The sequence below is a fragment of the Aythya ferina genome, assembly GCF_964211825.1.
Source record: "Aythya ferina genome assembly, chromosome: 1".
NCBI classification, from domain to species: domain Eukaryota; kingdom Metazoa; phylum Chordata; class Aves; order Anseriformes; family Anatidae; genus Aythya; species Aythya ferina.
Window position 1 is genome coordinate 111,000,096 of NC_140296.1, and position 26,437 is coordinate 111,026,532.

At 46.1% G+C, this 26,437-nt stretch overlaps 1 protein-coding gene across 3 annotated transcripts in view; it reads left to right on the plus strand.

The window, feature by feature from the left end:
• The first annotated feature begins 6,896 nt into the window (after positions 1–6,896).
• The window catches only part of RCSD1 (RCSD domain containing 1), a 33,241-nt gene continuing 13,700 nt past the window's right edge, over positions 6,897–26,437 (plus strand). The window contains exons 1-2 of one of the 3 annotated variants that reach the window (XM_084511127.1): positions 6,897–7,073; positions 18,265–18,327. In XM_084511127.1, coding sequence (XP_084367253.1) covers positions 18,304–18,327 — 24 coding nt within the window. In that variant the 5' untranslated portion in view covers positions 6,897–7,073; positions 18,265–18,303. Of the gene's footprint in view, positions 7,074–18,264; positions 18,328–22,227; positions 22,481–26,437 lie in introns of all 3 variants that reach the window. The other 2 variants (XM_084511126.1, XM_084511128.1) reach the window with 2 other exon arrangements.

The window sequence follows — 26,437 nt, forward strand, 5'->3', positions numbered from 1 at the left end:
AAAGAGGCTGTGTGAAAAGTTGCCTTTATATAGATATAGATAGGTTTATGGACTATATTTAGGTGACAGGGCAGGAGCAGAAAGTGTTGAAGGGAAAATGGCAGCAACTGTTGTACAGAAGTGAAAAGAATAAGGAAGAGATGGGCAAAATTGGTCTAGAGGAAACGGTTTAGGAACAAAAAGGGTTTGAGGAAGACAAACTGCAACAAACTCTTTTCGTTAGTGATTTTGCTAGCTGAAACAGACATTGCTTCATCTTTCCTCTCTCCCCAACATACAAGTATGCATACACAGAAACACTTCTTTCTCTTCGTTTTCACAGCAGTCCTGCCCTCAGATCCAGGGAGAGGGAAGCAGTATTTTCCAGCTGCAGCCCATGGGATGAGTGGTGGAGTGAGGATGATGCATGGGGGATCTTACTGGAGAGCAGGAGAGCGTGATATGGAGCAGACAGGAGATGGTTGGTGGCGTCACTACAGGAGAGAAGGTATGCCATGGAAATAAGAAGGGATAGAAATGAAAGAAAATGAAGGAGATGAGGGAAAGAGATGTCAGTTCCTTTTATTTTTTTTCCTTTTATTTTATTTATTTATTTTTTTTTTCGGGGGGGGGGGGGGGAAGTCAACGCAGAAAGGGGGAATGCTTTTAAGTTAAGGAGTTTAAATTCATTAGCTGGAGGTAGCTATCTGTCCTTCACCAGGAAGGATGCGTGTGGATTTGTGATTTTGTTACCCAAACAATTTCACCACATCTGCAATTTCTTCCTCTCCACCCTCTCCCTCTGCAGCCTTGCAGCGCTCCTGCAGCCTTCCCCGGCAGCAGCCGCCAAGGGGTGCTGCTGCTCAGCCTTGCTCTCTGCGGCTGCAGGAGCCGCCCGGAGCACACCTGCTCGCAGCCCTCTTGGGGGATTTGGGCTGAGCCCAGTGGGCGTTCAGCGCTGAGCAGGATTTATTGAGGCAAATACCATCGGCTCTTTGATAAAAAAGAGCAGGATTTGTTGAGTACACTCCACTGTGGGCAGTGTACACTGGCGTCTAGGCTGTCTTGCACACTGTGCTGAAGGAAGGGGGCTTCTACTGGTCCTGTTCATCTTGCATGAGTAGTGCTGGGCCAACCTGTAGGGTGAGGGATACAGACTTTAACCCTTTCAGCTTGCTCCGAAGCACTGTGTTATCTGAAGTAAATCTCCAGGCCTCTCACTTCCCCAGCTAGATCTCAGAGAAAGGAGAAGGATTCTTTCTGTTGTGGTGCAATGAGTCTAGGGGTTTCCAGGATCCTTGCATAACAAGGCCAGGAAAGTATTGCTAGCCACTAGTTCTCCTTTTCAACTTATGTTTTATTTACATCACCAAAACGATAAACATACAGTAACATCTTACTGTAGATTGAGCCTATTTACGCCCTCCGGGCATTGGCCAGTTAGTGGAACAATCTCAATTTCAGCGTAGCTTACAAGTCATGGGTTGGAGGCTGAATTTGGGGGCCATGTCTCTGGAGAAGGTGTATTTTAGCCAGAAAGTGAGAAAGGTCTCCATCCTGTCTGGTATGTCATCATGCTCTGGCTGCCCTCTTCATAGTTGCTTTTGCCCCAAGCCAGCTCTCCTCAGATAGCGTGGTTCTTTGTGGGGCTGAGCAGGTTTTCTCTTCAGACGCACAGTCTAGCTGCGAGCTAGGCCAGGCTTCCTGTCTAGATCCTGCAGTCTGTCCATGAACAGAAACCTTCCTTTGTCCAGATAACGCTTGTGGGCTATGCAGTCTGGCTCTGCACAGTGCTTGATTTGTGAGCCAGGCCAGCTCTCCGCACCCAAATGACAGCCAGAGTGATTAAAGTCACTCGCCGCCGCTTTTGACAGAAAGGACTGACCTCTGAATCAGCTCTGGCAAAAGCTGAAGTGCTCAGGGCTTTGGAGTGCCAACACTGGGTGCCACATGAGACCCACCATGCAAATTGCTTCTAAAAATGGAGGTTAGCTATCAGCTTGAGGAGATACCAGCCCTGTCAAATGATGCAGTACGACTACTATTAAGAAACTTCACACAACACAGAACGCTGCTGAACATTAAAAGGTGTTGCGTGCTTGCGCATAATGCATTTATTTGTTCTTCTCCTCAAAGTTCCCAAATTATATTGCTTGGGAATTTACTTTCTGCCTCTTTCATCTATAATTCTTTTTTAAAGAAAGGTGAAATGAATATAGCACTGGCCTGGGATTCGGCTAAAAGTCATTTTACATTTTTACGACTACCACAGACAATGGCAGAGCAAGCTTCCTCTGCGGATAACCCATTAGGGAGCAGAAATGTTGTTCATTGTTCAGTCAGAAAATTTTGCTGGTCAGTCAGGGCTTGGGCTGCATGCTGAGGAAGCTGTTAAGAGGGCCAGCTGCAACACTGCTTTCTGTGATGCTTGGGGATGCACCAATATCCAGCACAGCTTCCAGGGACTGTGTCTACAACCACGCTCTGATTGTAACCTTGTGTTTCTGTTAGGTCTTGCTGCACATTAAAACAAGGAACTGGTAGAGTAGCCCTTCAGTCTAGAGACTGGCCACGGCTGATGCTGATAATGTTTGTCCCAGTATTGATATAAAGGGGGTGCAGCCATGCCTCACAGTACCCCAGTTCAGTTTGTTCTCCAAAGTCAAGCAGATCAGCCATGAAAGCAGAGCTCTCCCAAGAAATTCAAGTGCTGCTGGAGGTGACTGTAGCTACCTGTACATAAATGATTTTGGTGTACCCCACTGTGGTCGTGTTCCTAAGAGCACAGCCACTGTCGCAAGGCCTAGCAGGTGAAATGCTCCCTATACAATGCAGTATTTCTTTAAAGTTTCCTCTGGTGAGATGAAGAAGCCTGGTTAATCTGCACAGAACCATGATGCTAGCACACAAGCGCAGCCTGGCAATCAGGAACATGTGAAATGATTCAACTGTTTCAGTTAAAGTCAATCAAATACTTTTTTATGTGGCCACTGCACAGCACGTGCACAGCCTTGCGCTCCCTGCCTAGTACAGCTTAGCAGGAACCCTGAGAGCCATGTCCCTTCGTGTAATTCAAGCATCGTTGGGAATGGGGCTTGCCCAGTCACATCAATTCCCAGACGAGTGCAGTGCCTGGCACGTGAGTCTTTGTGTATGCGCGCATGGTCACACGTGAGCATGTGTGTGTGAGCGTGTGTGTGTGTGTGTTCTCAGATGTGCTTCACTGCAGCTGCAGAACTAGAGCAAAAAATGTTGATAGTACAAAGCGTTCCAACTGACTTCATTTCCTGCTGATAACTCCCTGAAGAGGAGGGTGAGGCTGAGCGTTTGGAGCGTTAGCTTAATGCTGAGGGGCGAGGGGAGGATAGGCAGGAGCAGATACTTCAGAATGCAGTTAGCAGAACAGGGGGGTTCAAAAAGCAAGTTTCCCAGAGAAAATGTTGTTCACGTTCACTTCCTGCAAGCTTGCCTTTGTCAGAGGAGCTGATGTATAAACCCAACCCAGAACAGGATGCTGGCTGTTAGAGTTGATTGCTCTTTGAAATTCAAGTGTTTTTTTCTGTGGTCATCCTATCCCCTTTTTTTTCAGTTGAAAATTAAATTACATTTTTGGGAGGGTCAAAAACTTAACCTGGTAACAGCTGCTGGTTAATAATAAAAATTCTGGAAAACGATGCGGGCATCACCAGCCAAATGTGGACATACAGATGTACAGAACAATTTCAGATCCTGCTACTGACAGGCAGGCCCTAATAACCTCTAACCAAACACCTTAACAAAGCACAGAGATCCAATCTATCTCGCGGGGACCCACAGCTCCCTCCACCCTTCACTAATCCACCACCCCCACAAACAGACCTTCCCAGATTCAGCACCCACACAGACACACCCAAAGAGTTAGCTGTGGGGACACAACTATCTGAGTCAAAGTTTCAGATGCCCTCAAAGGCTTTCTTTCCTGAGTCGTCTCTGAACAAAGAACTGCTCTGTCCCCGCATCTCCTTTCTATTGGTCTGGTATCATGGAGAAGCCCCTTTCTACATAATTCAATGCCAAAGTGCAAGAGGCTAGCAAAGATTACACGAGGCATTGCTGACCATGGCAGAACTACTTATGCCTCTTCTGGCATGCCAGAAGCAGGCGTGCCAGGATGAATGATTGCCTTGCACCTCTCCCCCAGCATGCTACATGGAGCAGGAGCTCCAGTCGTTTGGCCTGAAGCAAACTCGTTCTTTTGGTCTCACGCGTATTGAAGAGAACCAGCTGGGAAGCTGCAAAATCCAGGGGTCCACGGTCACAGCATTTTCTCACTCAAATGAAATTTCCCCCTAGAGTCTGGTTTAATGTCACTTATGAGGGCTGGATTTTTTTTTTATTATTATTATTTTAAATCTCCTGAGAAGAACAGATGTAGAAATATTTGTTTGCATATACCAGCAAGTTAGTCTCAAAGATGCTGCTATATCCCAGAAGGTCTGTCAACAGAGATGCGCACAGAGATGCAGAGAGTCATGCTCCAGAATATCTCACATTCATACTTGCAAGTAGACATCATGTAAAACACCCAGTTCCTGAGTATAACCTCCCTTAATAACATTTTTCACAAGGTTCCTGCAGTTAAAGCACAGGGGTTGGTTGTTGCAGATTTTGGCGGTTTCCAGACAAGAAACAAGAAAGCCTAGAGCAAATCCACAGCTCGTGTCTTCCTGTGTGGAGGAAAATGTGTACCCTACTTCTGGAAGAAAGAAGAACTTTAATAAACTGACAATTATGTACCATACTTAGAACAATGGCACCGAGAATTCTGCTGGCAGAAAGATTTACTTTATGGTGCGATACTTTGGAGCATAAATAAATAGAGTGAAGAAGCGTGGTGGGGCAGCTCTAACTCCCTTTGCTTTATTAGTGCGGGTAAAGTGATACTATCTCTGCCTAGCAGTTTCCTTTTCTGGAGGCCTAAGCAGACAGTTTCCTCCACAGGGTAAAACCCCTGAAAGCAGAAAGAAAATACTGAAGCACACCCTGAGCAGAATGAAGCAGCCATCAGAGGTATCTGATTTTGACGGTCTGTTACATGGCAGACATCTTGACAATGACACTCGTGACCAACAATGACAGAGAAATCCCTGAGCATGAAATTCTCCTTCAGCCCCTGCAGTAGGCAATGCATGGGCAGCCAAAGCGTCTTGCCTTCTCTACTCACCCTGCTTCTCAGCACTGCAGTTCCTGTCCCTTCTCCCAATGCGCCATTGTCACGACTTGAAGGAGTCAGTAGGATTTCCAGTCAAGAAGGACTTTCATTTTTATAATCCTTTTAGATTCTTCATCTGTATTTTCTTAGATTTCTAGTTGCACGCAGCATCTGCTGGTTGCTTACAGCAGAGGGGATTCAGCTAATCCAGTGGTTCATCAACAGAAGATTAATTAGTCCTCTTGCCTAACTTCCAGATTATGGCAGTTTAGCGTATCCTTCTTTTGGCTAAGGACGGAGTAACCGCTGTACATTGAACCAAGGAGATAAGGAGATCATGATTTAAATACACTAATTCCTGTACTTTCTAAAGACCTACAGGAGTCCTACAGCATGCGGTGCAGCAAAAGTTAACTATACTGTAAAAACAATTACGTTGAGATGATTTATTGGTAACAATAATCTGGGATGTGATGATGGTCACAGTTAAATTCATTCTGGAGTGTTTTCCTACGCAGCCAGCAGGGACTTGTGAAACACTGTGAAGGAAAAGTATGCATCCCTTTCAGAAAAGATGCTTTAACCCTCCTCTGCCCCCAAGGTATCAGCCCAAGATGACGACATGAAATTGTGTCACTTTGCAGCTGCATGCGAAACAAGGGAGCCAGCAGAAGACAAAGGGAGTGTTTCCAAATTCCTCTGCACCACCCTGTTCTCAGGAGGTGGGGACTGAAATTCTTGAGAAGGAGCATGTGCAAACAGTTGCTAAAAGAGGAACGAGATGTATAGTTTCCAACACTGTGGTCTGAATGGAAAAGGAAACCGTAGCAAAACATTCCTGAGGCTTAGTTTTTCCCATCTGAGCTTTTCTAGCACCACGGAAGCTTCTCATTTCCAGTGTCCAAGCCTGCCCTTCCCTGCAAAAGGAGGGAAGAGTGACATGCAGCTTCTCACCTGGTAGTGTGAGAAACGGATTCAGAGCGGAAAGAGCTAGTTCTGCTTTAGAGCTAGCCCGTGACACCTTGCCTGGGGACCCTCTGCTTCTGCCAGCATTTGTGCCTCACCTTCCCCAGTGAAGCCCTAGTCTCTCATCTGGGAATTGCCCAGGAGCACATCAGGACTGCTGATACTGTGCCTGGGAGTCCCAGCTGTGGACCGGGGCACCAAAGTCTTATGTTCTGCGCAAATGCAATCACCAGCTGCTTTCTGCTCCTCTTCTGCCCCTCCAACCACTCTGAAGACAGTCTACTCTGAAAGAAATTACAGAAAAGTGTGAAGGAAGAGAGAAGGGAAGCTAGAGTTAAAGGAAAAAAAGATCTTAAACAATGAGGAGGAGACCCTGCAGACTTGGAGAGAGAAGAGTGGACAGGGGGAAGACCCAGAGGCGTGGGGGGGGGGCAGATGCAAGCAAAAGAAGCAAGTATAAAAAAACAGAGGCAAAATGGGGCAGGGGAGAAAAAAAAGAAAAAAAAAAAAAAAAGAGAAAGATGAGGTGCTAGAAATACAAAGGGTAGATAGAAAGGGAGGGAGAAAATACACATACGGTGTCCCCAAGTTTGGGCACAGCAGCAAAGTTTGCTGCTTGTTGTCTCATGAGCCCAGCACTCCGGGAAGGACAGTATCTGTTTAGATTTGTGTCTAAATTTAAACCCTGATTGCCTTGCCTCCCCCTCCTCTCCCCTCCCTCCCTTCCTCTCACCCACCCGCCCTTCTTCCTTGTTCGTAGCGCAGGGCAGCTCACTGGGCTCTGTCAGTTTTCAAGCTGAGCGGGAGCGTGGATATTACCTACCCTCCACGGCAGCGCGATTTTGCTCTGGCTTGGCTGAAGTTTTCCCGCAGATAAGAGGGAAAGGGGTGGGGAAGACAGATTGCCCCGAGGACACCTCTCTGGCAGGACATGGAGGTAAAGAAAACTTTTATTTCCACTTGCTTGTGGCTCACTCGCAGATCTGCACTAGCTGCACCTTGCAAAGCAATTTCTCACTGAAGGCAGCTCAAAATACCTTTCCGCTGAGGTTCAGATAAATGCCTCTCGCCGCCGCTCCACCTCAGAATATTTTGTGGGGTTCAGTTCAGATTTGGAGGAGGGGGTCAGTGTGGGGAGAAATTACATCTGTGAAGGGGAACGAAGGGTTGCCATTTACTTTTTTAGTCTCTGAGGTGGGAACAAAAGTAACATTTTAAATGGGATAGTTTTTTAATCAGTTAAAAAATCAGTGAAATTGGGTGCATAAGAAGTGATCAAACCGTATGGATTAGTGGGCACCTTGGGGTTGGTTCCTACCCGACCCACACAGCAGCAGCTGTGATTTAGACCCTCTTGCCGCCCCTGTTCCACGTGGAAGGTACGGTCTCACTTTCATTATCAGCAGCATTTTGGTCCAGGAAAGAGAACCTGAGAGCCTTTGCTTCAGCGGGGTGAAGGGGCTGACACACCCACGGAATGGTTCCTGTGCCTCTCTTCATGCTGTGTGCCTTGTGCCTTGAGGGAGTGGGAGCTCTTGTCTCCTGATGGGCACTGCTGATGGACAGGGGTGTGGAAGCACAAGTGAAGATGCCCTGGCGTTTAAGTCCAAGCCTTCTCCTGTGCAGCAGCTTCATAGGCAAGGCAGTTCGCCTCTCCTTGCCTCCTTTCCCATTCGTACGAAATGAGACTGAAAGTGGATTGGATTCACTAGCTTTTCAAATGTCTTTTTAGATTTCAGAGGAAAAAGATCCTTTTTTTTTTTTTTTTTTTTTTTTAGGAGAGGCACAGGAGGTAGAAAGGTGATTGCAACATTGGCAAAACCTCAAATAACGAAAGAGGACTTTGGGTATTTCTTTCAGCCAAACACAGATCTTACTAAACACTTTGTATTATCTTCACAGAGAAGCCTTTTTGTGTTGATGTGGCACCAACAGCCAGGGACATGCCACAAAGCCAGGGAGCAGTGTGCTTGAGGCACCACTATAATTTTTCTTTGAAGATTTCCATCACATAGCGCAGCGGGGCAGTTCTGATAACACACAGGTGTTAACATCACTGTCCTTGTTATCTGTGCTAGCCTGCCCTACAGGCAAGGGTTAAAGATCAGGCGTGTTCATTACAAGAAAAGTCCTCAACAGACTAAAAAACGTTGGTGTGGAGAAGGACCAAGCACTGCTTCAACCAATGCAGCATAGCCGATATGCAGCATGACAATTAGGTAGCTTTGTAAGGGTTTTTAGACTGGACAGAGCCTGCATCAGGAACCGTTAATGCTTGTTTTGTTCTTTCTCACTATGTAGTGTCCTGTGATGTCTCAGAGGGGGAGTTGAGCTCTTAATTTGTTGTAACTGCTGTGCACAGGAAGCCGCATATGGAACAAAGAATAAACGAGGACTAAAACAAAAATTCTGTCGTGCTGAGGACACTCTGCCCCATCTCCTCTGCTTTGCACACACATGGGACTGCACCCCTCAAGTACTTTCTGTTGTCTGCTGCAGGGGTGTTTTAGAGTAGTAAGGCATAGGCCTTCGTTTCCTTTTGGGAGCCACGTGTCACACACACGGCAGGTCTGTCAGGAAGCTTCTCTGAAGTATCTAGCCTATGACTCGTCCTTTTGATTCTGCCCCTTTTCCTCTATTTCCCACTCATTCCCTGTGTTACCTTATTTTCTGATCAGCTGTAGATTTCGCCATCTGTTCTTATTTTTAAAAACATCTCAACTCCCAGAACATCTTAAAAGTGGCACACTTGGTCTTCTCCCCTTGCCCCAACCCTCCAAAAAGATGGTTAATGTCCCAAAATTAAGAAGATATTAGACCAAAATAGATCAAAGAGCAAAAACTTGAGTTTCCACCTGCTAATTCTCTTCTCTGTTCCTCCTGAGAGCTTTTCACAGACAGTGTGAGCAAGACAGAGAGGCTCGTTACCGTCTTTTGCTTTAAAAATACATTTAATGCTCCTGTGCGACAGGAACGAGAAGTTCCGTCATTTCCCCATTTGTTTCGTCGGTAGCATGCAGAGCTCTTCTGTGCTTTGCTGCTGGCATAACTGGCAAGCTCTTTGCTCTAGTGGGACACATGGGGATTACGAGCATTAGGAAAAAAGAAGGGCAGAGGGCCGACCTAGCCAGCTGATTTCCATCACGTCTCTGGCAGGAAGACCCTGTTTTTGAAAAACCTACAGAAGCGAGATAGTTGGGCTCGCTTTCTTAGAGAGGTTAGTGTATTTTTGGGGCTCTTTAGGGGAGAGTTCCTACAGTCTTAGACATTCTGCTACTAGGAATGTACTACGTTGAAACCAGTACCTGTAGCCATTTCTTATCCCCAAGAGAAAGAAAATAGCAGCCAAACCCCATTCTTGCCAGTTCATATAATTTTGTGACTCTGCTGATGTTGGGTTTTTTTATTTGTTTGTTTTTGTGAAAGACCCAGCTCATTGACGCAAGATAGGTCTGAGAATCGGTTTTCATTCCACTGTTATGACCAATCAAAAGAACTTAAAATCATGAAGCTTCTACCACAGACTGCTAACTTCAGGAGTTTGTATTTAAAAGCTGTGAAATCAGTGAAAGCTGAGCTACTTGTGAAATAAGCAGCCACTAAATCTTTGCATTCACAGTACAAAAAGGATTGGGAATCATTAGTTTACACCTGCAGAGTTGGCCCAAGCTGTCTCACTCTCATAGCTGCACTAAACCTTGCTGAAAATATTGTGGGTGAAGGCATTCACTGAAAGTTCTTGTGGCTTTCTGCAGCCCATAGTCAACAGCAGTCATGGCATTCCTCTTTCCAGCCTCTCTGTAGGAGCTTGGGAGCATGGAGACATTTGAACTTTACTCACAAAACAAGGGGAAGCAATCCAAGACAGTTTCAGTTTGATGGCTCCCTGTGGTGCAGTGGGTCCCCCAAGCTGTGAAGGTGCAGCAAGCAGCTTTAGTTCGGGAAGATTCCTCTCTCCTTTGTGCCTACCAAGAGATTTCATGTCTTTCTTTGATGTCTCCATTCCCATCTCTTTTCTGCAGCTAGCTCCTGCTGGATCTTCATTTTGCCTGCTGCTATACCGGCTCAGCAGAGGAAAAGCTTTTCCAGGCCTGAGAGCAGTTCTGTGCTCACTTTTCCACTTTCCTTCTGTGCACCATTCTGGACGTAGCTCCAGCCCCCATCCCTGTGCTCTCCCCACACCACATGTCCTCCTCTGGGCCATTTGGGGAGCACTGTGTCCACTGCTCTTTTCAGTAGCCCCGTCCTTTGTCAGGTGATCCCACAAAGAGGCCCAGGGTCCTGCCCCACTCTATCTAGCAGCAGAGCAGCTCAGAGAAAATTCCTCTGACTCCTCTGTTCCACATCTCACCTGGAGAAACCTCTTGCGTTTCAGACACATCCCCTCCCTCATCTCTCTCCTACAGGTGGGGTCAGAAGCCGTTTCTTCTTTTTTGCTGTGGTCAACCAGACATTACAACAGAGCACATTTCCAGGTCTAGTATCCCTAATTGCTGCGTCCTTCCAGAAGCTACGGGGAATAACACTGTCTCCCAAACTACAGGGCAACTGTCTTTCTGCAGAGCTGCTTATCCTGACCCTAGGAAAACTGTGTGAAGGGTGTATCACTTGAGAGGACTGAAGAGAAGGGGAAGAAGGAAAGGATACTTACTGTGTAGCCAATAGGGCTGAAATTTGTGTGCATTATGGCCCTCAGAGCAGCAGGACAGTAAGCCATGTGGAGGCGAGCTGGGTTGAGCAAGTTCTCTGCCCACCCTTGCAGCTGTGGATCCAAGAGAAGTATAGGCAGCGTGCCATGGTTGGCTCTGCCAGGAAACAATTTACCTTTCTCAGGAAGTTCTTCTAGTTTTCAAGCTTTCAAGCTTCGTTCTCATTCCAAAAGTTAAAACCTTCCCCTTTCACTTTTCTTTTTTCTCATTTATTTTTCATTTTGCTGAACAACATTTTCACCTCAAATGCAGTGCTTTTCAATGTTTTCTCCCAAACTCATCAAAGTGACACAGGGTGTCTGTCTAACTAAAGGAGAAGGTATTGACATGTAGTAGGAGAGGTACCGTGTGACCCCATTTTACTCCTCAGGACTGGACAAGTTTAGGACCTGCCTGACAGTAAACAGCACGTCTGCAGCAGAGCTGGACTTCCCCAGTCCAGAGACTAGATGAGGCCCCCTGTTGAGGGACAGAGGGGAACAAAACCAAACCCTATGGGCTGTGCTGTGACCCTTACTTGTACCTAGAGGAGACCCTGTAAATGGTGTGCTTTTAAGGAATTAAGAATTAAAGCTTTTCCTGTGCCAGTAAAGAAGGGATGATTCTTTATAACCCTTCCTCTCCTTTGCTCCTCGTTTTGACTTTTGGGTGTCTGAGTATCCCAGGTCATGCCGATAGCTCTTTGGAAAAGCCTTCCTTCCTGTACTCTACAATCTAACTGGCAGGACACTTTACTGCCGAGCAGCATATTATGCATACCTTCTCTACCGCATTCCCAGGATCTGCTTATCTGAAGAACAGGGGAAAACATCAGCATCACTTTACAGATAGCTGCCATAGGTGCTGCTAGGAAGCTCTGCTGGTTTCCCTCATGGGACTGACCAAGCCCATACAAACGAGGGATGATTTTCCTCTCTGTTTCCATGTGGGTGGTTAACAGTTCTAGAGGGGTGGATGCTCCTTTTCCTGAAATACCAACTCTGCAGCCTCAGTTTGGGATCTGAGACAACAGCTGTACCCAGCAGCAAAAGAACCTGTTGGGAGGACTGGGCTATTTTGCAGGTGATGCCTTCTTGCTGCTTGTAGGTGCTCTGATACTTCTTACTGCAGAGACACAGCCTGTTTTGGTGTCTTACAATTACATGTCTTCAGCAGCTTGCAACACAGCATGCATTAGGATGAGTTTGGTCTAGAGATGGGATCTGTTGTGTAAGGAGAAGTTACTTTACATACTTACTGCATGGTTGCTTCACACCCAGGTCTTGTCAGAGGCATGGGCACTTTGTTTTTAGGGTGCCTCAGGTAGGTGTCTCATTTCATCCAAGCCACAATGTATCCAGCTATGGTCTTCTGCCAGCAATGCTATTACATCCACATCCAGTATGAGGCATATCTTTGTGATATCTCACCCTCAGTACATGGGTTCCGGTAATGTACTGACAGAGATGAGGCTTATCTGCCCCACTAGTGCCAAATGAAGCTTTCACCTCTGAGAAAGAGAGAAGAGATTAGACCACATTCCTGTCAGATATGAACACGTTGCTTGCTAAAAGGTACTTCTTAAAGTCTTCTTCAGATAAAGACACAGGCCTCACTTGCTAAACTGACAGCTGATACAGATGCATGACATTGTTCCCTTCTTCGTCAGCATCATGTTTTCAAAGAGCCTGAACCCCATACAACAGGCAATGAGGTGGTAAGCTCTTTTCTGTATCCTAGTGTCCATGTGCAAGGAAACCTGTTCAGCCGTTGTAAGGTGATACACGCTGTTATAGTCAGTGTGGATGAGTAGTGGCCAGTCTGCAAGGGATATTGATTTACCACTGCCAGCTTCAACAAAACCACTGTTCATCTCAGGCTTCTGAAATGCATGCTCCTAGCGTGATAGAACCACAGCTCAAACTGTGCTGTTGTGCAGGTTGGTAGCTGTGGCACGCAGTGGTACTTTTCTGAGCGCCTTGAAGTACTTCCCAAAATAGAAAACCTTTACCTGATGCTTTATCACTGAACCATGCTACATACTGCTTCTTAAGGCAAGAAATATATTGCTTACATAGATCACAGCTTTTCAAGGACAATGAATAATGTGCACAGTTTGGAAAGCCTCAGTATCTAGAGCATGCAGACAGATTGTTTGTTCAGAGCTTTGTGTCTTTACACAAAAATGCGAAGGAGAGGGAAAGCTGACTCGGAAAAATGGAATTAAGTCAAGGTGGCTGTGCAGTTGGACAGAGGACAGCAGTCTAAACTTTTTAATACAGAGGAAACAGAATCATTTAGTGCCTGGGAATAATGGGATCAAATTAAAAGGAGGATGTATATCTCACCAAACAGCAGGAAGGATTTCTAGCAGTGAGATCTAGTAGGGTTTGGAATAATTATTGAAATGCACAGGAAACCTCTTTTCCATGAGTGATTTAACTCATGAGAGAACATTCAAAAGACAGTGTCAGGAGCTACCTTCTGCTGAATCCAAGCAGTATCGTTGGGGCCACCAGAGGGGGAGGACAATGCTGTTCTTGCAGTCCTTCCATGCGTGGAACTGCTAGCAGGAGTTAGTGGCTCTTCAGTATCAGGACCAGAAAGTATTTATGATTCCTTCCTGCTCCATCACATTGTTCAAGCCCTACAAACTTCTACCCATGGGAAACTTAAGTCAAAATAAACTGACATAATACCTGCAAGACTCTGGGAAGTGTTCTATTATTGCCTATGTATAATTCAAAACCCATGCTACTTTACATTCTTGCTTCCTGTTTTAAGGATGGATTTCTTTATCCTCTAAAATTGTGTGCTGCAACAGCAATCATGGATTATTCAAGTCAATCCTCTTCAAATACCTTTCTGCTGAGTGCTGTCTTCCACTGATGTAAGTTCAGATGAAAAAGGTCCTCTTCATTCCTCCCCTCTTTTTTCATATACACACACTTGAGCTTGTGTGCCAGGTTTCCTAGGAATTTCAGCTCTTGGGCCCTGCAGCTAGAGTGTGTTTAACTTGTGAGATGTGTGCAGTTTAATTTGGTTTCCTTGTTAGTCTTTACAAAAAGCATGGAGTTCTGAACACTGTCCCTCCATGAAAACACAGCGTTTTCATTGCCAGGTGCAAGATCCTCATTTTGTTGGAGGCACAGGCGCTGTCAGTGCAAACAAGTACACACATGCACACCGATCCTGGAGACAGCAGGTGTCTGTGAACAGAGCAGAGTGGAAGAAAAGGGATGGATTGCTGAATATGTGGGAGTATGAGGTAACAGGGCACATACATGTAACAGGTCAGGCAATCACCCTTACAGAGAGGAAACAGTTTTAGCACTGTCACTTTCATCTCCCTTCTCAGCACAGCTGTCTTTTTCACTAGTGCCAGGACTACTAATCTTATGTAATATTGAGGCAGGCTCTGTATAGCTCTTTCATCTCCCAGATCAACATCTTCTCCTCTAATATCAGTACCTCTGATCTCATGTAATAACAAGCCCTACTCTGTATAACTCAAGAAGTCTTTGTGCACAGTCACCGCAGGGTTTCTTCTTGGCCTCTCTCCTCCTGCACCGTCTTTGACTCCGACTTCCCACCCCAGTCTCCGGCCCTTGGCACTGGCGTCTCAGACTTACACTGCTCCACTTCTGCCCTTGGGCACCTGCAGTGAGTGACCCACTGGCAACGCTCTCCACGCCAGACCCTGCAGGGCATTGCCCAGAAGCACGGAGCTCCAGGACCCGTCTTACAGGGCCCATTACTGCAGCAGCTTCACACCCTGACCCAGCAAACTGAGGTCTCCATCATCCACAGCAGCTCTTTGAACCCCTGTAGCAAGCATCAGTGTAGGCTGTAGATTCTCAAAGGCCAAAGCTGGAAGCCTTTTCTTTTTGTAGCCTGTGGGAAAGAAACCTGTCAAGTAATGCAGCTGTTACATGTATTACTTCTGCGTCTGCTCTGCAACTTAAGTATTTCTGGATCATTCTCTTGTAAATTTAATATCATTTTTCATTACAGAACCTTTCATTTTAAGGTTGGCAAACCCAGAAACACATTGGCCAGAGCTTCCTAGTGCTGATTGAACTCACTGAGTGGCATGCAGGCAGTGAGCCTACACTTCCTGTACACCTGGTTCCGGTGCCCCACCTGCAGAAACTGTGTCTGAGGTTGAAGGAGCTTGGTCCCTCTTCTTGTCATTGAAAGAACGTGCAAGAGTTTCAGTCAGACATTGAGAAAAAGAAATAGAGCATTGGAATAGGTAGGGTATTACAAAGTTCCTATAGGCATTGGTTTTCTCTTTAATGGGGTTGTTGGGATAATTTTATAAGCAGGTTAACTCAGAAACAGAGATAATAATCTCACAGATCACAGAAAAAATCCATGTCAAAGGCTAAGCTGTAGCTCAGGAGTTGCTTGTGTGCATTCTCCTTAGGGTGTATGTTAGAGCCATTTACCTATGGGAATCACTAATTTCCTAATGCCTCATTACAGCTGATCCAGACTTGGCTTGAAAATTCAGAAGGACATTTGCAAACATAACTGTAAGTTGCAGCTGCCTGGATTCATCGGCCCAGCCTAGGCCCGGCTTTTCAGAGGGCTCACAACCTAGAAGCTCCAGGCAGAGCCAAAGGGAAGGCAGCTGCTGAGAAAGCTGTCACACAGACCCAGCTCCTAAATGCAGCAGGGGCTGCTGAGCCCTCCAGGGTCACACTAAAAAGACATCTCTGTGGATGTAGCTTAGCGTTCACACCTCAAGTTGGCCGCTAGCTGCATGCTTACTATCGCTTTCCTCCCTTCCGTATCTGCATATCTTTTTAGACTAAATTCCTGGCCTAGATAAATACGAATCTCCTTCTCTGCCCTGCTTGTATCCAGAGTAGACCTAATTTAATAGCAATGTGTTACAAAGATAGCACAGGCCTAACTGATGAGTCCTGGAAGTTGCAGCAGTTAGGAGCTCTGCATAGGCTCATTTACCCTTTTGATTTTCCGTTCCCTGCATGATAAATTGAGAAGAGTTGAATCTCTGTGGTGCTGCAACCAGACTTTATCTAGCATCAAGTTTAAATTGGGAGGTATCACAATCAACTTGCAAAAAGCATTTAACCAAAGCATTTTGAACTGTTCCTGCTTCTCACATTCTCTGTGTCTGTTTTTTGACAGTTCAGTGACTGTGATTTCTAATTTGGCCTTCTGAATAGTTTCAGATTAGGCAATTAATGCAGTTTGCATATGCACCTGCTTAAAGGTCATCTTCTTTAACTGCTCTGTCAGTCCAGGAGCTGTCCTTCCCCACCCTACCTGAAGCATCTTGTGTCTGAACCTCCTCCGGTCAAAAGTTCATCTTATTTCAGACCTCTGCTACAAGCAGGGCTTTTCCCTCACCCCACGTGAGGCAAGCAAGGGAGAAGCCAAACCGAACAGCAGTTGAAAGGTGATGCACAGAGCCGAGCTGTTTCCTGCATAGGCTGTTCCATTAGGTCAGCTCGTTTCCTTCAGAGCAGCTACCCAAGTGTGTCAATTTGTGTAGGTGAGAGCAGAGTGTAGCCTTGCACTGGGTCTGCAGCTGCAGTGCTGTGAAAGTCACTCAAAGCCACACTGTGATTCGAGTGGTTTAAAATCATAATTTTCTGCAAGGCACATTTTAATTAGCAGAAAGCTGTTTGTCTCAGAGGCCTGTATCAGATAACCATGGTTCATGTGTTGTATTCCCCACTCTCAAATAGTGTGCACGCATCCGCTGCCTTCCCAGCTGTCTCCCCTGAGCCTCAGCTGAGCAGAGATTGGGCTCGTGTGAGACTGGATGCACTTGCCTCACAGACTGCCTCACTTGCCCACTCTCTGGGAGGTTTTGCCGGTTGTTCCTGTGTTAGTTCCCCGCTCATCCTACTAGAGCAGCAAGAGCTCCCAAGACCGGGCCTGGAAATACACACAGAGAGGCACCACCAGATAATCTGGGGCAACTGACAGGCTGTGTGCAGTTCCCAGACCAGTAGCAACAGCAATCAGAAGTCTGAGAGGGAAACATCTGGAAGCCAAGAAGGATCCTGGCAAAATCCCAGGTCAGGAATAGAGCTCTGTACAAGGAGCTGATGCAAAAGTATGCTAGGTAAGTGGGTAATGTCTTAGAGTGGCTACTGCTCTTCTTCAGAACCACCATCTCACCCATGAAGGCATTTGCTAGTAGCATGACTTTCAAGGACAGATCCTAGATATTGGTTGTACAAGCTGCTAAGGACACATGGGAAGCCATGTGCTTCAATCCAGCCGGGCTGCAGCCTTGGTCACAGCTGTTTTCAGCTGTAGATTAGGACATCAGCATCACTGTACCAGCAGGAGAGATCAGCCCTTGGCTCTGAAGGAGCTGCTCCAGATCTGGAGTGTCTCTGGATTTCTAAACAACACGACCTCAACGACTTACCTACAAAGGATAATTTCTGAGAAATATCCCCTTTCCTTCCCTCCACATGCCTTTCATCTGCATTTTAGTTATCTGCAGTAGCTCATGTCTGGTTGTATCAACCAAGTTTTCAGACAGCATTTGTTGCTAGAGGGCTCCCATCAGATTGAGAGAAGGTGTTGATGACAGGGCTATATATCCTGCTTGACACACAAGAAAAGCCAGAGTTCCTCCTGAACTAAGTTGAAAGCTGTGTGGGTGTTCATTTGGAGAAGATTAGGTCTGGAAATTAAAAGTGGTGCTGTTTGAAAGAGAGCAGGGATCTTCAGTGATTTAGGAAAGTGGTACACTGGCTCTCTGATGATACAGCAATCTTGCTGCCAAAGTAATGCCAATTAGTTGCCTTCCTTGTGACTCCGAGGCAGTAAGGGACCTCATTTTCAGCATCTCCATCCACGTTTTGGTATTCTCGAGTAACAGCAATGCTCAGTGTTATCTGCTGCAAGACTCTGGCTCCCTGACAGCACTCGTTTTAGAGACACAAAATATTTCCCCCTCAAACACTTAACACTATTGTAAACTTGATGGAAAAGGACTGCAGATGTGTCGCTGGTGTTCACTTGGAGCAAGAGCTCTGCAACATCGAAACTGTTCTTTTAAGGCCAAAAGCTCATTTATAATGACCAGCAATTTCTTGAAACTGTTTGTTCCAGATAAATACAGCCAGTATTTTTAAACAGACACTAAGTCAAAGGAAATGGCAGGGCATTGAGTTCCCAGGCCTTCATAAAAAGAGGACACTTTCATCTGGTCTTCTAATATAGTCAAACTTAGTAATTGAAGACATCTTTAAATTAGTTGCATCTTTATATGTCAGTGCTGAAGGTTACTGATGGCTCAGCTCCAATTTGCAGCGTGCAGGGCACCACTGCGTAGCAGTTAGATGGTTTGAAATACATTACCATTTATAATGTAACATTATCCTAAACTACTAGCTTGTGAATCTCGATGTATTCCTTTTTTTTTTTTTTTTTTTTTTTAAGCTGTTACACCTGGAGTATCTCAGCCTCTTTTAAAGGGACATGTGTCGCCCTCACCACAACCGAGTAAGTCTGGAATAGGGACACTAGTGCACTCCAAAGAACAAGAAGAAAGAACATGAAAGAAAGGAGAAACCTGTGTGGTATATCTGGGCTTAAAACCTATACTGATGAGTTTTTGAAGACGGTGCTGTTTCAGATTACAGGAAAGCCCCTCTTGCACGGGGCTGCTCCAGAGAAAGGCTGTGGTACTGCGTGTATGGATGGAGCTGCTGTGCCTTTCATTGTTTCTCCACTCGCGTGGCTTGGTATGACTGGATTTAGCCAGATATCAACTTTATCCACAATCCTTTTCCTGCTGCCTGAAATTATTTCCATGTTGGCTGCTTGGCCTGCATGCAAGCGGCTGTGTTGGGCTGGTAATGAGGCAATTATAAAAGCATGGACCTTTTACAGGAAAGGCTGAGCCCATTTCTCCTTGAATGAATTCGATACCTTAATGAGGCTTGTCTGCTTGCCTTGCTTTCTCAGTCACCTTGTCAGTAGGCATCTGGCCTTGTTGGCAGTGTAGATCTTTGCCTCTCCGCCTAGTCCTTCTACCCTTTCCTCTTCATTGTCCACAAGCAAATGTGGTCTTTAAAAATCTAGTGATCTTGATGATTACAGTCTCTTCTTACTGTACATGGCAGTGCTTCTCCCCTCTGCAGTCACTCACTGATACTTAACAGTATAATAATAATACTTAACAGTATAATAATACCTGTTATTATACCTTCCTACCTCTCATCTGGGTCTTCTGTGTGCCCACTGCATTAGGAGTCATCTTGCCCTTTCAGTATCTTCTGACCCCTTATTCTCGCATGTTCTCTCTTCTGAATCTCATTTCAACTGTTTCATTTTTACTACTTTCAACATCTTCTTTGAGCTTCTCCTTCCTCTTACATTGTTGACTTAAAGGTCTAGGGAAACCATAGTCTGACTCCACTTGTTGACTGTGCATGCAGACAATTGTTATAGTACAGCTGTGCTGCTACAGACAGGAAGGGTAAGCTCAACAAACAGACCAATAAAAACAAGGGATGCACGTGACCAGGACATGAAATCTGTTGTCTATCAGAACATCCTTAAGATACCCTTATCATCTTGCTACATATTACTTTTTTTTTTTTTTTTTTAAAACAGTTCAGTTATAAACCAGGCTTAAATTCCATTAAAAAGATGGTTTTCTGGGAGGGAATCAGCCCTTTGTAGGTGCTGGCCTTTCTCAGGACTTCCTTAGGAGGAGTTTTATGTCAACAAGGCATCTCAATTCATGTGTGCCCAAAGTACGCTTTACCACACAAAATCTGTATGGCAACATCCCACGGATACAGAGGTGAAATGCAAATACCTGATCTGGGGGCATGTTCATGCTGTGTCTGAGCTAATGATTCCCTTGGCGTGAGCACAGCATCAGATGAGTGCATTCAGTTTGATACCATCACGAGAAGTTGTGCAACACTGTGTGACTGTGGGGCTCTGATCCCTTGCTATAGGAAACCTTAGACTGCTCTGCTTTGCGCTGTGCAGTCACCCCCAGATGCGTGTGTTGTGGAGAAGCTGCGTGCCACAGAGGACCAAGTGTCAGGGTGGAACTCCTGCAGCCCTGGAGAAAAATTCTGTCCTGGGTTTTGAGCAGCTGAGGGCAAGTTGTTCTGTGCAGGATCAACAATACAGTTTGTGCAGAACTGAAACACTGTAATCCCTGTCTTTGGCCTGGAAAAAAAACTTGCAATCATTGCCTGACTCTGCTGGCTCCTTTGCTTCACAAGGCATTTGCCTGCTTGACACAGAAATCAGCCAGTGCTTGCAGCTCTGTTCCTGTACAAGCGGGCAGCTGCCCCTCTGACCTGGTCATGGGTGGCATTAGAAATTAGGCATTTCCCTCTTACATCTCCCCTGCTCCACATCCTCATCTTTACTGTCCACTCCTTTCCTCAGGAGAACACTCTCAGCACGATGCACACAAACAGGATCAGGCATCTCACAAAACGCGCATCTCACAGGAAAGGAAAGGGTGACACTCACACACTGCAGGAGGTTTCTGCAGTTGCCTCAGTCAGGGAGTCCCAAAACACTCCACATACACAGAAAATAATAAATTTACTTTTCAAAAGGTCTGCCACCTCCTTCCCTGAGCAGCGCGTCTTGGCTGGCCAGCCAGATGTCTCATCTTATACAGAGCAGAGCCAAGAGCTGCTCCGGGCTCTACAGGGGACAGGCTGACGTACTTGCTGGCCCCTGCACAGCCTGGCAGAGACCAGGTGCTGCAGATCACTGCCTCTTTTGGTAGTGATGGCACTTGATCAACCCTTCTTGGCAGCCTCTGACAGACGTGATAAGATACTTGCTCAGGAAGTGGACAGCCTGGGCTCAGTTCTGTTCTCAAGAGGTGCAGGCTAGGGACTCTTTGGTCTGTCTAGCAAGAAATGATTTTTAACCCAGTGCTTAGGGCAGGACTAGGGCAAGCACTCGCCACACTGCCTGTTCAAGCTGTGCCAACATGCAGCAAAGAATCCGTGGTTCTCTGGGGCAGCAGGAAGCACGCACCTACGTCCTACTGGTCCGAGTGCTCTCCTGGCAGATAAAACCCTGACCTCCCTCAGGACGGTCTCTGTGCTGTATGCAGCAGTTCTTAGGTACAGATACAAAAGCACCAATCAGCATGTTGCCCTCTTAGCAGAGGCTCCTACCCATGAAGGTTTGACATGAGGCTGTGGTAGCAGAATGACTTGTACTGTGTTGGGAACGTGTAGGCACTACGCAATTTCTAAATACTGTCATTACTAACAGAGAGACTCAAGGTCTAACCTGTATCTTTCGCAGGGGTACTTGCTGGTTTTGCTAATATCACCTGGCACTGTTTAGAAAGCAGAGGCCAGGCCAGGCACTCCTGAGAATTACATAATGTGGCACAAAGAAAAGAACAACTTGTCATAAATCCAGCCTCAGAAATTTCCAACACAAGCCAAAGACTAGTACAAGGTGGCTGGCATGCTCTTCCTATATAAGGGCCTTTCCAGACCAGACTGTTGATATTAGGACATGGCACTAATGAAGTCCACGTAGGCAAACGGGAGGCTGCTTTCTTCACTTTGGCTCCCTGAGGCTGTGAGGAGAGCCCAGAAGTCCCACCTAATCAAGTTAAACTGAGACTTCATGTGCTTACACTGATGAGAAGAGGCGCTTTTTGGGAAAGGTAGCAAAAGCTGGCATTGTTACTGACCTTCCATCAACCATGAAAACCAGCACTACATAATGTTAGCATTGCACCCACTCTGCTAGGAGGAATGCATCAATAGCAAAGGGAGGGACTTCTCAGAGGGTAGGTTAAAATGACCCTTATCTCATTTTATTTTCATTTTGTTTTCATTTCATGCACTCTCTGAAATGGAAAGCAGACATTCTATTTGCCACTTCTGATTTCCTGGTGGCTACAGATGTTTCCTACAATTCTGTTGCAAAGGACACAGCTCCTCACTTACATGTCAGGCACACCACACCACCTAACTCCAGCCACCTACTTAGTGGTGTCTGCTGCCCAGTGCAATTAGAGTGGTGTTTTTTATTATTATTATTTTTATTCAAGATAACCATTTATTTTGATGTTCAAAATCTTAAGGCAATTCCAATACTGAGAGGAAAGTACCAGAGAAGGACCCTGAGCAAGCTTGTGATCCAAACAAGCAACAATGCTTTCTTCAGAAAAACCACAGTCCAACCACTGTGCTATTTATCCAGGCCCTTTTATGTGTAGGCATAGGTAGAGCTCAATCCCCTGAAAAAGGATAACCAGCAGGAGTTTCCCGTCTACTTTTAGTAAGTAAGGTGCAAGTACATCAACCGTTTTGTTACATTATAATGGAAAAGTTATACTTGCCTTTTCCTTTCAAAAGCATTTTCCCCTTTACTATTTTCTGTCTACAGGTATCTCCCACCCCAACCCAGTTCCCTAGCCTTGCTTATGTGACCATTTAAATCTGGTAGATCTGAGTCCCTGTAGTTCTGAAACATCTGCACTGTATTTGGGAGCTGCTTGCTGTCTTCTGGAGGAAGGCTGCTCATCACTCCTGAGTTGAAACATCCTCCCGCTGCCCTTGTGCAGTGCTTGACCCTGAGTGCCAAGATGGCAGCAGTTCACGAAGGAACTCTCAGAGGAGAAAATCAAGACCAGACCACTGTAAGTCTTGAGAAAAAATGTTTTCCTAGAGTAAACTCTTCACAAACAAAGGAAAATTTTACATATTATTACATGTTTTATGTAAAGTAAGATTTTCCTGCCCTTTCCCCTAAAAACAAACATGCAAGGCTTCTTTGAAGTCCCTATTCCTCATACTGCTCTGCATTACAGTCAGAGCTCCTTCCTCTTTTTTGCCATCATTATGGCCATGTAATGTCCTTGCAGTTGAGTTCAGACGTGCACTCAACCTGCATTAATTCATCTGTGGCTGGTTAAGTGTTGACCTGAATACCATTTCTGAGGAGGGTTGTTGTACCCCTGGGAGTTATTCTTGTGGCTAACTTATTTGCAGATTTCAATAGATAGGCTGCAGTGGTTTGAACTCAAACAAAAAGCTTGCTCTCCACTGAAAAAATTTAAAAAAAAGGAAGAAACTAAGACGAGACCTGACATTGGTGAAATGGGGGTGTTTAGCTTCTGATAAAGGCTGATCGAAGAAAACACAACAGAAGGAGAGCAGTAGAAAATTACTATTTCTTTTACAGCCCAGAGAATATACCTGACTGATCTGCAAGGTATTTAGGTCCTGTCCTCACTTGGAAAGTAACTGCAATAAAGCTCTTGTCTGCCAAGCCTGCAGAGATGTGGCTCACAGAAACTTTTGCTGTGGTGGAGCACAGCACAGTTACTGTCGTTCCTGTTCTGTAATGAATAGTAGGAAGTGCAGGTAGGAGCCTTGGACCCGAATCCCAGGGTGCTACAAGGCCACGCCAACACAGTGATGGACAGGACTGGCTCCAAGGTATCATAGCAAGCACAGCTGCAGCCACTTCTAGCTGGGGCTTCTGCCAATAGTTAAAATTTACCATGACCAGACAAGGAGCAGCAGCATTGCCAGATAAGAGGCCAAGTGAATAAATAAACCACATAAATCCCTCCTGAAACAGAGAGCTGGAAGGTCTCCAATGAGAATAATTTGTGAAGAAGGGTAAAGAGAGAGACGGGAAGAAAGATGCTTCTCTGGGATGTAGAGGGGTCAGTGTAGCAAGAAGAGGCTTGTTTACTCAAGGCTTACATCTTGGGATGTGTTGCTTCTTGAGCCAGGGGCCCGGTATACTGCTGAGCTCCAGTCGGAACAGTTGCTGTGAGATTTCCTTCTAGGGATGTAAAAAATGGGCCACACGAGTGTGAGCCCTCCCACTTCCTGGGTAATCTACGCTCAGGCCTCAGTGATACTTTCACGAATCACGAGAGGAATTAACAGGCTCTGATTGTGTGTGGACTCTAACAATTTTTGCTGCTCATTTCCTCACACTATGATTTGGTTATTTTCCCACCCTCTTGCCTTTCAGTTTGCTCCTTTGGGGGAGTTTGTGTTCTGAACCTGCCCTTCTAACTTATTTCCCCTTTTGCAGTCCTAACAATGTTCCCCTTTCAGTATAATCTCGATGCCACTGATGTGCTCACATGGACCTAGATAAACAATCAGGTCAAATTATGTTGGCGTGAGGGTAAAACCTGGGATTCATCTAAATGGGATACGCAGGGAGATGGCTTTAAATGAAACTACAAACTACATGTTAGGGAGATTTTTCTATAGGTAATTTGGGTTGAGTTGTAATTAAAAACTATTTCTGAGCTTTCTTTAGTTCATTTAAAGGGGAGTCCCTTACAAGCTGTCTGTCTAATCTGATCTGCACTTACATGAGAGAGAAAATAGCTGGTGCCTGTAAGAAGAGGTTGAAAATAAAAATTCAATTACCTAGTTACTGCCATTGAAAAAAATGAAAAGAGTGCCATGTTTGCCCAGGTGGACCCAAACTTGCCCGTTCTGCATTATTTTCTGCTGTAGGGCTAAGATGCACACCCAGGGATCCGTTCCAGGTTTCTTTGTATTCTCTTCCTTGAACAATAAATGAACCTAGGTGTAGAAAAGGATGGTTTGGTAGGTTGGCCTCTTTGGACACTTACCTTTAGAACAGGTAATCCAAGGGTCCTCCTAACTGAAGGAAAGATTTTATGAATTCACTTTGTGCAGACATATATTAATGTTTTGCATCAATATTGAATATTATTGCAGTCTTTAAGCACATAGGACTGGTCTCACACAATGCGTGCATTTGTGCTGTGTTCTCCAGCACAAAAGTTCTCATCCTCTCCAGGTGGACAGGAACAGTACCTGAGATGGTGTGACTTGTGACTACGCAGTGACTTATGACAAATATGACTTCCATGAAATACAACTTTTGCCACAAGTCCAATAAAAAGTTTGGCCAGGGAGAAGGGATTAGCTCATACCTGTAGATACGGACACCCCAAGCTGCTGGGGCAGCATGGGAGGTGCTGGCGCTGTCACCACTTCTCAGATGCTTGATGTGCATGCAAGAAGCACGTCTGCAATCCATCAACCTGCACAGGGGAGTCTCTCCAGGGGGGAAGCTGCAGCACCCACACACTCCCACCCCCAGGGGAGCCCCATGAGAGGGCACACCCCCTGCCCTGGCACAGCACAGCATGCCCCAAATGTCGCCTTCTGTGTCAGAAACAGGTACCTGAGACGTTTGAGAATGGGTCTCTCGAGGCCAGCGGGTTGTGAAGGAGTTCAGTTACGCTGAAAACAGGCCCCTCTATCAGATGAGGGCTGCGTTGCTCCCCGGGCAAGCTGAGCTAGTTCCCCCAGGGCACACGGTGTAAGCTTTCCCATGCAAACAAGCTCCGTGGCCGGCTGGCTCCTTCAGTCCTGCAGCTACCTTACTGAAAAATGAGAAGGGTACGCGCGGTGTCTGGGAAAGCTGTGGGCAGAAAGCACGAGCCTGCCTTGGGAGTGCTGCTTTGCCGGGCCAGCTCCCTCCTGAATTCCCTTTAATTTCAAAGGAAACCAAGGCATTGCTTCCCAGTGTTTCTCACTGGACCCCAGGCAGAGCGTGGTGACATTTATTTTGGCAGGAGCGCAGACTGAAGTAGTTTCCTTCTCCCAGGTGCCTCCCCTGGCCTTTCCTCAGATGAGCAGGTACTGTAGGTGTGGAGCTGCTCCTCCTTGTGCCACACCACAGGCATCAGCTCTCCTGGTGCCCACCTCGCCCCCTCTGCTGTGCCAGCGCTGCTCTCTGGGACGGCATGGTTGAGCAGATCAGGAAACTGTCCTGAATATGTTTAATTCTCATTGGTTTTAAACCTTCCTTTTTATTTTTAACTGGGTGATTTTTAGTCTGAATTACATCTGCAGCCTGGTTCAGGGCACAGGCCTGCAAGCACAGCTGAGGGAGGACGAGGAGGGGAGCTGCTGAAAACAGCACCATGGCTAGAGAGAAATTCAAAATACACCCTCAGTGCTGAACTAACAAAAGCACGCCTCCTAAAACCAGGTACACGTATAATAAGTGAGTGGGAGGGTGTGAAGAAAATTCACTGAGAGAAAGCAAAAATTGTGTCAGCACTTTGTCAGCAAAGCATGAGTGGGGCAGGGCCACACACAGGAACTCCTCACTGAAATGGGGCTTCTGGGGATCACCCCCATGGTATTTGTAGGGCTTTTGTGAGTGCTTGGTCAAAACTTCTCCCAAATCGTTCAGAGGTGTGCAAAAAAAAATGATTTTTCTGTCATATGAGGCCTGTGAGCAGGACACACAGGGACAGCTCTTCCTCAGGCTCTGGTGGTCAGCAGGAAGGTCTGGGCCCTCGGCTGCAGTCTGCTCCTGCTGTCTCTCCACTCCCTCCCATGATGGAAGTGCAGGCACTTGTTGGACCGTGCTGCCAATTTGGTTACTGAGATGACCAGGGTTAAAAATAACCTTGTAAAGAGTTAAGGGAGGTATTTTTAGCCCAGATCATTTCAGTGATCTGGTTTACAGCACAGCCCCACAAACTCACGCTGGCACAAGGGAGGGGGAAGGAAAGGTCAAGGGAGAGAGAACAGTCGGAAACATAAGCTCACTGCCAGAACCAGGATTTTATGAA